The 11,885-nt window shown below is 43.9% G+C and overlaps 1 protein-coding gene across 2 annotated transcripts in view; it reads left to right on the forward strand.

Annotated features, from left to right (window-relative positions):
* LOC129855155 (single-stranded DNA-binding protein 3-like) overlaps positions 1–11,885 on the forward strand; it is a 150,842-nt gene that overhangs the window by 107,771 nt on the left and 31,186 nt on the right. For both annotated transcript variants that reach the window (XM_055922529.1, XM_055922530.1), the window contains exon 5: positions 10,940–11,029. In XM_055922529.1, coding sequence (XP_055778504.1) covers positions 10,940–11,029 — 90 coding nt within the window. The remainder of the gene's footprint in view (positions 1–10,939; positions 11,030–11,885) is intronic.

An 11,885-nucleotide genomic window follows, 5' to 3' on the forward strand; every position in this document is an offset into this window, starting at 1 on the left:
CTCCTGTAACATCACATTACAACATGCATATACAGTTTGATCGAAAATGTTTATATTTAGCCACCAAAATCATGGTTAGACAATGTGAAATGTAGCTCAGTTGGTCAGAAAATTTCCTTGCGCCACTTAGACAGTGATCTACTCTTATACATACTCATAAACGTGACTAAAAAATATAGGGTGGACAGGGATTGATAGACAATTTAATTCTTAATACAATTGCGTTATTACATTTTTTAATTTATCCTTACTTTTCAATACAGTTTGCGCCAAGCGAAGCTACGTCAAAAAACATGGCGTCCTAAGCCACTAAAATGTTTCGACAGAAACACGATTTATCATAATAAAAATGTCCTACCTTGAGCTGTTCTTCCATCAGTATCTTGGGCAAAGGATCCTTTCTTGGGAGGAATCGTCTTTTGGTGGAAAGCTGTCCTCTTGCCATGTGGAAATGCCAACTGCGTTCGGGATGAACTGAAAGCGTGCCCACCTATTCACAGCGTTAAAGAAATAAATGTCCCAAAATCGCACTAAACGGATATAAATTGCTATAAAACGCTTTAACCTGTCTAGGATCAGCGTGGCGCTAGCGGCACACCCCCCCCCCCCCCCCCACTGAAAAACCAGTGCCGCGAAATTCAAAAAAAATATTTTTTTTAAATATTTAACTTTCACACATTAAAGTCCAATACAGCTAATGAAAGACACAGATCTTATGAATCCAGTCAACATTTCCGATTTTTAAAATGTTTTACAGGGAAGACACAATATGTAAAGATGTACATCTATTACCTAAAAACACATTAGCATAATCCACCATCTTTTATTTGTCCACCAACACCAGTAGCCATCACCAATTCGGCTAAACTAAGATATTTATAGCCCCTAACCAACAAAAAAACTCATTAGATGACAGTCTGATAACATATTTATGGTATGGGATAGGTTTTGTTAGAAAAAAGTGCATATTTCAGGTATATGGCATAGTTTACAATTGCACCCACCATCACAAATGGACTAGAATAATTACAATGAGCAACGTGTTTACCTAACTACTAATCATCAAACATTTCGTAAAAATACACAGCATACACGAATCGAAAGACACAGATCCTGTGAATACAGACAATATTTCAGATTTTCTAAGTGTCTTACAGCGAAAACACAATAAATCGTTATATTAGCTTAGCACATAGCAATTAGCAGCCCAGCATTGATTCTAGCCAAAGTGAGCGATAAAAGTCAACATCGCCAAAAGATATTAATTTTTTCACTAACCTTCTCAGAATTCTTCCGATGACACTCCTGTAACATCACATTACAACATGCATATACAGTTTGATCGAAAATGTTTATATTTAGCCACCAAAATCATGGTTAGACAATGTGAAATGTAGCTCAGCTGGTCAGAAAATGTCCTTGCGCCACTTAGACAGTGATCTACTCTTATACATAAATACTCATAAACGTGACTAAAAAATATAGGGTGGACAGGGATTGATAGACAATTTAATTCTTAATACAATTGCGTTATTACATTTTTTAATTTATCCTTACTTTTCAATACAGTTTGCGCCAAGCGAAGCTACGTCAAAAAACATGGCGTCCTAAGCCACTAAAATGTTTCGACAGAAACACGATTTATCATAATAAAAATGTCCTACCTTGAGCTGTTCTTCCATCAGTATCTTGGGCAAAGGATCCTTTCTTGGGAGAAATCGTCTTTTGGTGGAAAGCTGTCCTCTTGCCATGTGGAAATGTCAACTACGTTCGGGATGAACTGAAAAGCGTGCCCAACTTTTCACATCGTTGCAAAAATAAATGTCCCAAAATCGCACTAAACGGATATAAATTGCTATAAAACGCTTTAAATTAACTACTTTATGATGTTTGTAACTCGTATAACGAGTGAAAAGATGACCGGAGAAATATAACAGGCTAAACTAACGCTTGGAACAGGAGAGGGTCGGTGTCTTCCACGCGCGTTACGCAGCTCCCAAAGAATGACTAGCTTCAGAGTTTTTTCATTTGTAGGGCCTGTGAACGCGCAATCGAGCCCGTTGGAATCGTCATCACGTAAAGGCATCCAGGGGAAGACGTAAGAAGTGTCCGTATAGTCATAGCAACGACAGTGCCCTTTTAACTGACTTCAGAAAAGTGGCCAACATTTCTCAAATCTGACTCCATGTCAGGGAAATTGCTGTAGAATGGGCTCTGTTCCACTTAGAGACAAAATTTCAACTCCTATAGAAACTATAGACTGTTTTCTATCCAATAATAATAATAATATGCATATTGTACGATCAAGGATTTTGTGGGAAGCCGTTTAAAAAATTAGCCACATTAGCATAAATAGTCTAAACAGCGCCCCCATCCCCAACAGGTTAAATTAACTACCTTATGATGTTTTTAACTCCTATAACGAGTGAAAAGATGACCGGAGAAATATAACAGGCTAAACTAACGCTTGGAACAGGAGAGGGTCGGTGTCCTCCACGCGCGTGACGCACCAACAAAAGACTTGCTAGCTACAGGGTTTTTTGATTTATAGGGCCTGTGAACGCGCAATCGACCCCATTGGAATCGTCATCACGTAAAGGCATCCAGGGGAAGACGTAAGAAGTGTCCGTACAGTCATAGCAATGACAGTGCCCTTTTAACTGACTTCAGAACAGTGGCCAACATTTCTGAAATCTGAATCCATGTCAGGGAAATTGCTGTAGAATGGGCTCTGTTCCACTTAGAGACAAAATTTCAACTCCTATAGAAACTATAGACTGTTTTCTATCCAATAATAATAATAATATGCATATTGTACGATCAAGGATTTTGTGGGAAGCCGTTTCAAAAATTACCCAATTAGCATAAATAGTCTAAACAGCGCCCCCATCCCCAATAGGTTAAGGGTTATCTTTGGACTCTTTGTTGCCTCTCTGATTAATGCCCTCCTTGCCTGGTTTGTGAGTTTTGGTGGGCGGCCCTCTCTTGGCAGGTTTGTTGTGGTGCCATATTCTTTGCATTTTTTAAATAATGGATTTAATGGTGCTCCGTGGGATGTTCAAAGTTTCAAATATTTTTTTATAACCCAACCCTGATCTGTACTTCTCTACAACTTTGTCCGTGACCTGTTTGGAGAGCTCCTTGGTCTTCATAGTGCCGCTTGCTTGGTGGTGCCCCTTGCTTAGTGGTGCTGCAGACTCTGGGGCCTTTCAGAACAGGTGTATATACAGTTGAAGTCGGAAGTTTACATACACCTTAGCCAAATACATTTAAACTCAGTTTTTCACAATTTCTGACATTTATTCCTAGTAAAAATTCCCTGTCTTACGTCAGTTAGGATCACCACTTTATTTTAAGAATGTGAAATGTCAGAATAATAGTAGAGAGAATGATTTATTTAAGCTTTTATTTCTTTCATCACATTCCCAGTGGGTCAGAAGTTTACATACACTCAATTAGTATTTGGTAGCATTGCCTTTAAATAGTTTAACTTGAGTCAAACATTTCGGGTAGCCTTCCACAAGTTTCCCACAATAAGTTGTGTGAATTTTGTCCCATTCCTCCTGACAGAGCTGGTGTAACTGAGTCAGGTTTGTAGGCCTCCTTACTCGAACACGCTTTTTCAGTTTTACCCACAAAGTTTCTATAGGAATGAGGTCAGGGCTTTGTGATGGCCACTCCAATACCTTGACTTTGTTGTCCTTAAGCCATTTTGCCACAACTTTGGAAGTATGCTTGGGGTCATTGTCCATTTGGAAGACCCATTTGTGACCAAGCTTTAACTTCCTTACTGATGTCTTGAGATGTTGCTTCAATATATCCACATAATTTCCCTGCCTCATGATGCCATCTATTTTGTGAAGTGCAGTCCCTCCTGCAGCAAGGAACCCAAACAACATGATGCTGCCACCCCCGTGCTTCACGTTTGGGATGGTGTTCTTCAGCTTACAAGCCACCCCCTTTTTCCTCCAAACATAACGATGGTCATTGTGGCCAAACAGTTCTATTTTTGTTTCATCAGACCAGAGGACATCTCTCCAAAAAGTACAATCTTTGTCCCCATGTGCAGTTGCAAACCGTAGTCTGGCTTTTTTGTGGCTGTTTTGGAGCAGTGGCTTCTTCCTTGCTGTGCAGCCTTTAAGGTTATATTGATATAGGACTCATTTTACTGTGGATATAGATACTTTTGCACCTGTTTCCTCCAACATCTTTACAAGGTCCATTGCTGTTGTTCTGGGATTGATTTGCACTTTTCTCACCAAAGTACATTCATCTCTAGGAGACAGAACACGTCTCCTTCCTGAGCGGTATGACGGCTGCGTGGTCCCATAGTGTTTATACTTGCGGACTATTGTTTGTACAGATGAACGTGGTACCTTCAGGCATTTGGAAATTGCTCCCAAGGATGAACCAGACTTGTGGAGGTCTAAAAAATATTTTCTGTAGTCTTGGCTGATTTCTTTTGATTTTCCCATGATGTCAAGCGGTGGCACCGAGTTTGAAGGTAGGCCTTGAAATACATCCACAGGTACACCTCCAATTGACTCAAATTATGTCAATTTGCCTATCAGAAGCCTCTAAAGCCATGACATAATTTTCTGGAATTTTCCAAGCTGTTTAAAGGCACAGTCAGTGTATGTAAACTTCTGACCTACTAGAATTGTGATACAGTGAATTATAAGTGAAATAATCTGTCTGTAAACAATTGTTGGAAGAATTACTTGTGTCGTGCACAAAGTAGATGTCCTAACCGACTTGCCAAAACTATAGTTTGTTAACAAGAAAATTGTGGAGTGGTTGAAAAATGAGTTTTAATGACTCCAACCTAAGCGTATGTAAACTTCCGACTTCAGCTGTATACTGAGATCATGTGACAGATCATGTGACACTTAGATAGCACACAGGTGGACTTTATTTAACTAATTATGTGACTTCTGAAGGTAATTGGTTGCACCAGATCTTATTTAGGGGCTTCATAGCAAAGGGGGTGAATACATATGCACACACCACTTTTCAGTTTTGCATTATTCTTTTTTTTAAACAATTTATTTTTTCATTTCACTTCATCAATTTGGACTATTTTGTGTATGTCCATTACATAAAATCCAAATAAAAATGTATTTCAATTACAGGTTGTAACGCAACAAAATAGAAAAAAATGCTAAGGGGGTGAATACAGTGCAAGGCACTGTAGATGGCCATGAAGAATTGTTATCTGGCTAACGAACAGTAGTAGCTAGCCGTTTAGCCCTATTGACGTACTATGGGCTTGCGATCTATGCACACCACAGTGGGTATTGTAGGCAGGTGAACATGCCAAAATTAACATGGCATGTATTTATGAACGTGTCAATATTAAATATTATATTCAGGCAACATATGAGATGTGAATAGGCAACATTCATTCCGAAGTCGGAGTATATTTTCTCTCGCTTCAGCTCAAATAATGTCCGGCATTGCTTTCAAGAAACGTTGTGTCATTTTTAACGCAGTTGCGTAATATTTCTCTGCATACTTTCCGTTGAAGCTTGCATCGATGTACATATTTTGAAACATGCAAACACAGTACGCATTTGAGAAGTGCCCTCTATGCTCCATATCGCATATTTTGATTTTTACTCTCCCGTGCTCGGAGCACGGTAGAGTGCATTTGGAGAAATCTCCAGGATCTGTCTGTCTGTCTGACTCAGTCAATACATTATATATGGTCCCCGGCAGAGCAGAGCAGCGGTGACACCTACAGTATGTGAAAGCAGTTGTAAAGGATTTGGAGAGGCGGAGATCAACATCACACTCTGTGCAACTGTATATTACACATACAGTGGAGTCCTCTAGCGCCAGCCGCCCTATTCCTTAATTAGCCGTGTGTGTGGCCAGTGGCAGTCAGGAGAGGTGCCTTGTCCTTGTTTAGACTGGAGCTGCATTTTTGGGAAGGGCCCATAAGTAAGCATTTCACTAGTCTACATCTGTTGTTCACGAAGCATGTGACAAATAAAAATGGATTTGATTTCATTTAAATCGTTTAAGCTCCATCATGGCACCTTTCTCTAGTGGCTGACACTGACCTAATGAGGGAGGGAAAGGTCACAGGCAGATGAGGGGTGCTCACCGTTCACACTACGAGGGGTGGGGGTGTGTGTGTGTGCAGAGCTCTAAAGTGTGAACATTTTGGTTGCATATGCGCCTAAATATTTTTTTAGCTAGCCTTGTTGTTAGCTAGCTAGCAACCTGGTAACTTTACTGGTAGGCTATATTGAACATTTGGGGACACAGAAAGAAAGGAAAATGGATAGCTTTTTCAGTAGATCAATGATCATAGCAATAAATGAATCACTGATCTCTTGCATGTCCTCACTCAGTGTTCTTAAAGAGACAGTGTACAATTTTCTATCTAATGTATCTCAATAGGAAAATAGTGATTTTACGTTTTTATGTAGAAACCTAATATTTAACAAATGACTTTTTAATTTCAATAACAGATGTTTATATAATTGTGGTTTTTTTTAAATTATAAACAAATGTATTTACGGTGTTACCTTTTAGTATCTAGGGCACAACATGTGCTTCAGAAGTAGCTAGAATACATAAAGGGCCAATATAGGGTATATCCCAATTGATTTAAAACGTTATTTTCTGGTGCTCCTAAATGTATTGTTTTGTAGCTGTGTGAATGTGGGCAGGGTTCAGTGTCCTCTAATCTCAGTAGTTAAAGAGCAGGGCCAGTGGGGGGGACTAGTGGAAGGGGGTCAGTGAAATTAACAGAAGGGTATCCTCACCACTGGTCATTAACATCTGAAGCGGCCAATAAAGGCCTCCACAGCCCTGTGCGTCCGGACTGATGTTGCATCGCGCTCACGTGATTTTGTGTCAGATTTACTTAGTTGTAATTTAACCCCAACAGACAGACAGACAGGCTCAGGTAAGTAGCTGCTCCTTGCTCTCTAAACGCCAATGCAGGGAGAATGGAGAGAGGTGTGTTTGTTGTTTTTACACCTGTAATGTGGGCACACACACATCCCCAGAGAGTCTGTCACACGTTAACCCTATCAAGAACACACACACACACACTACCACCTCATGTATAACTAACTGCTAGTTAGGCTCTTCTACTACTGCGCATACATTAGCCAGACACTGACAGATGCATGCTGACACACTGATGGTTATTGTATATGTTGGTCTGCTCTCAGCACAAGTGTCAGCCAGGTATTACATCTGCATCCGTGTGCCTGTGATGGGGAGATTGCTAAGCAGCAGGAGCCAAAGCAGGGGGTCTGGGGCAAGACGAGTGTTGAGTAGAGATAGTCCCCCAGCCAAGAGGCCTCCTCCTGGGCTGACATCTCACAGGGCTGTCAGAGGTTCCAGGGGCCCTGATGTGGGTTGCTGCCGAGGCAGAGGTGTGTGTGGTTGGGAGGGGTCTGGGGATTGGCTTGGTCAGGGTGGTAGATCAGGACGGCAAGGGGGCTCCTTCTTCCCTCCTTGGCAGATTTGTTTACTGATAATTAATTTACCTGATTGACACAACAGCTGCCGGAGCAGTGGGAGGAAAGCAAGCGGTGTGCCGAGCCGGCCTCCTCTCTCCACTTGTCATGGAGTGCTTTCCCATGTAGCCATGTTTGGAGTCAGGTTCCTGCGCCACGCTGCTCTCTCTCCAATTGATTAAAAGGCACATCTGTAAGCCAGCAGCCCTGATTATGCATTCCAGCCTCTCCAGCGAATCTTTATAGAGCTGACTTCAGTGACATAGTTATTGGAGCAGTTCAAGCTGGGTCTGAGGAGAGGAGGAGAGTGGGAGGAGAGGGAGGGGTGGTGATGACAGGCAGCAGTCGCGTGGCCATGAATGCAGTGGTTTGTCATGGAGATCGACTGAGGCTTTCCAGCCCCAGTCCCAATCCCAGGCAGATGCATGGCCAAGCAGTCTGTCTGCCAGTTCCACTCTGATCTACTGACTACTACAGTCCCGCCACTGGTTGAGTGTATGACTATGTACATATGATACACACACACGCACGCACGCACGCACGCACGCACGCACGCAGCACCCTCTTTCCGAAATTAATTGATTCCAACCTGTCTGGAGCCTCTCCCACCTGCTCATCAGCTCCAGATGTATTTCTTTCTGAATCCTCCCATCCCCCGTAAACCTCAGCAACCAGGACTACTTCGTCTTACCATGAATTAACTCCAGTCTGCTGTCCATATCCAACTCTGATATTCATATTGTTCCAGTAGCAGAAATAGAAAAGCCATAGCATTGGTGGATATTGTAGGCTTAGCAGAGTGGCTAAATCCACTCCTGGATATGTGCAGAGCAGTGTGTGTGTGTCTGTAGGTGTCTGGCGGTCTGTGTCTGTGTGTGTTGTGGCCAGCCAGCAGGTGATCAGTGTTGCCCTGCTTGTCTCGGAGCAGATAAGACTGGATCCATTACCCCCCTGGAACCGATGTCCAGATCAATGGGGCAGATTGCAGCGCTCACTCAGTGTCTCATGTCCAGCTAGGCAGCAATTGATACTGATAATTAAAAAAGCAGTAGCTAATTACTTCAGAGTGCTCACAGAACAATCCATGGGTTTGGGTTGGTTGTGTGTTCTTTCTTAGGAGATATACAGACCCACTGGAAGAAAACATCATAAACTTTATTATTGATGGCTAGGAGGGAGGGATGGGAGCGTAAGCAGGGCACAGTGCTGCTGCTGCATAAATACAGGAGAGAGAAGGAGCAGAGACAATGGTGTGTAAAGGGTTCAATACTGTGGGGATTTTGTGTATCCGCTTGTGTGTTTGAGAGAGGGGGAGATTGAGAGAGGGGGAGATAGAGGTGGCTAACAGACCAGCTATCAAAAGCCACAGGCTCCTTTAAACTACATCGCGCTCTCTCTCGCTCTCTGTCTCTCGCTCTCTCTCTCTCTCGCTCTCTGTCTCTCGCTCTCTGTCTCTCGCTCTCTGTCTTTCGCTCTCTCTTGCTCCCTGGCCAGGCTGATGATTGACGGCCTGAGGGTTTTAATGGGCACTGGAGAGCGAGAGCTGAGGTTGGTGTTGTCATGGCAACAAGGAGAACGGGCCTTTTGCTGCTTTACCTGGGAGTGCAGTGAAACATCGCTGGCTGGCTGGCTGACTGGCTGTGTGCTCCACAAACATGTACCCCTCATCTCCTCCTCACCCCCTCCCCTCTTCCTCTCTCCTCCTCCCTACCCTGAGCAGTCCATGTCAGCTTCTACTGACCAACTGGCCGCCTGCGGTCAGCACAGCTACCCAGAATACCTCTGATCACACTGCAGATTATGCAGATGAGCCCGCCTGTAATTCTCTCTGCTCAGACAGACTCACCACTGTCTGTCTCTGTGTGTGTGAATATCCTCTGTCCACAGTATCCTCAACTGACTGGACATACAACTGCCAGTAGTTTATTTGGGGTCACCAGTGAAAATTCTTTATTCCTATGTGCCGCCATTATACCTGTTTTTGTTTAGTCCATCTCTCCATTGGTTTTCCACTGTCTCAGCCCTCGCTCAGTCGTACATGTTTAACATGCTGAGGGCTGCTGTGTGTGTTTCTGATGGCTTTCTAGCATTAGCATGATGGTAGTAGTGTGGCCTTGGGTTCCATTTCCAATCAGCCAACATGGCAGCTCCACTGTACTGGACAAACAGCTGCCATTGACTAAATACTGTACATGCTGACAAACCCAGTGAACCACCTCTCATCACTCACACCCTCTCCTCTGCCCTCTCTCCATTCATTCTGTTCACCCCCTCACTCTCCTCTCTCTCCTCTCCCACTCTTCTTTTCTCTCCCATCTTCACATCCCTCCCTTAGTCACTCTCTTTCGTCTCCCCCTCTCCTCTCTTTTATCCCCTCTCCCCCTCTCCATGACCAAGCATTCACACTGCTGCCTCCCATACATAGTATGCACTAGAAGTCGTTGAGCGGTAACTAAATGGTCAGCAGTTGGTCCTCGCCCAGATAGGGCAAGTTTGAAGCTATATTTATAGACATTTATAATCCACCACTTATGCATTCACTATATTTTCTTTGTCTACTGAATAAAGCAGTAACTACATAGCCTCTGTTCCCTGGCAACTGATTCAACTATATGTAATGAAAATACCTTCTCACTACCATTATCTTACAATCACATCAAGCTTTTTTTATCCGCTTAGTGAGTGAGTGTGTTGCACACACACACGGCCTGCCCTGTGGCCCCAGGGCCCGTTAGTGAGTGTCTGGGCCAAGCGGGTCAGGGATGGAGGGGCTGTTTGCACTGGGATGGCTGGGGGGGTTCTGGTTACATGGGGTGAGAGGGGAGGAGAGGGCTCTGGGCAGCTGTGTAATCCCCTTCACTGGGTGCTGCCTGGTGAATAGACAGCCTGAGAAACACACAACAGACTCAGCCACTGCCTTACATACCTTGGGGGAGGGGCCTTACATACCTTGGGGGAGGGGGCTCCAACCCCCATTTAACTGCTTAGGAGAGATTTCACCACAGCTAGCTAGCCACACACACACAAAAACACACACAACATATATTCCATTTATTTTGTATTTCTACTCAGCATAAATGTTTACAAATTCATAAAGAGAGACAGATGCTTGTCTTTTTAATATGGTCTGAATGCAGCGAAGAAGAAGCAATCTCAGCCAGACGTTCAGGTTACAAATAATGTTACGCCTTCCTCTCCACTGATTCCTTCTGTCTGTCTGAAAACGCCAAAACCACCCAAAACAAGCCACGTCTTTCCTCATGTTGAATAAAACCCTGAGCAGTGGAGACTAGGCTACATCAGACTATTGTTGTGAAGGGACAGATTTATTTAAATGCCTTTGTGTGTAGTATAATGTATAAGATATGTGTTGTAGTGAGTAGTGAGTGTGAATGACTTGTGTGTGTGTGTTTGTTTCAGAGTACTAAGTGTGTGTGTGTTTACTTTGTGTTTTGCAGAGTGCAGCTGCTGCCCCTAGTCCGGTGATGGGTAACATGCCCCCCAACGATGGCATGCCTGGTGGACCCATGCCCCCGGGCTTCTTTCAAGTAAGATCTCTCGCTCGCTTGCAGTAGACTAGGTCTGGCTGGCCAGGGACAGGGAGGTTGGGATGGGAGGGAGGTTTTTCTCTGGGTTGTGTTACTCTGCTAATTCCTCCTGTCATCACTGCTGTCTGATGGCTGTCTGGGAAGCTAGGGAGGTCACCTGATGATGGGGGCGCGCCCCCATCAATCTCACTACACACACGCCGTCGTTTAAACATACTGTATCCTGAAAATATACTCTTGTTGATCAAATGTCATGAAGCTACTGCAAATATGGTTTCCAGTTTTGTCCAGTGTGTGGGTTTTTGTCCAGTGTGTGTTTTTGGGGGGCTGACTGTTGTACTGTCTTCTTAGCCATGAGCGTGTGTGACAGAGAGAGGGGAGAGAGGGAGAGAGAGAAGAGGCAGAGAGGGACTGAAAGATGGAGAGAGAGAAGAGACAGATATGAGGGAATGACTGAGAAAGAGAGGGACTGGGAGAGAGAGGAGAGATGGGGCAGAGAGGGAGGAAGAGGCAGAGACGGATAAGTAGAGGGAGGGAGGGAGAGAAGGGAAGTCTTACTCTACTGTTCTCCACTGCAGCAATTGCCTCCCTGCTCAGCGTCCAGTCAGGCAAAAGAGAGCGGGGGGGGGGGAAGGAGTGTGAAACAAAAGCCCCCCCACACACACACACACACACACACACACACACACACACACACACACACACACACACACACACACACACACACACACACACACACACACACAAGCACGCTAGATCAGTGTGTAGTAGTATGGTATGGAGCAAAGATGACACCAGTTATTCCCTTGGCATCGTTTTACAATGGTGTACTGTAGACACACACACAGAGCTCTCT

Source organism: Salvelinus fontinalis, chromosome 5 (assembly GCF_029448725.1).
Source record: "Salvelinus fontinalis isolate EN_2023a chromosome 5, ASM2944872v1, whole genome shotgun sequence".
Taxonomy (NCBI): Eukaryota; Metazoa; Chordata; class Actinopteri; order Salmoniformes; family Salmonidae; genus Salvelinus; species Salvelinus fontinalis.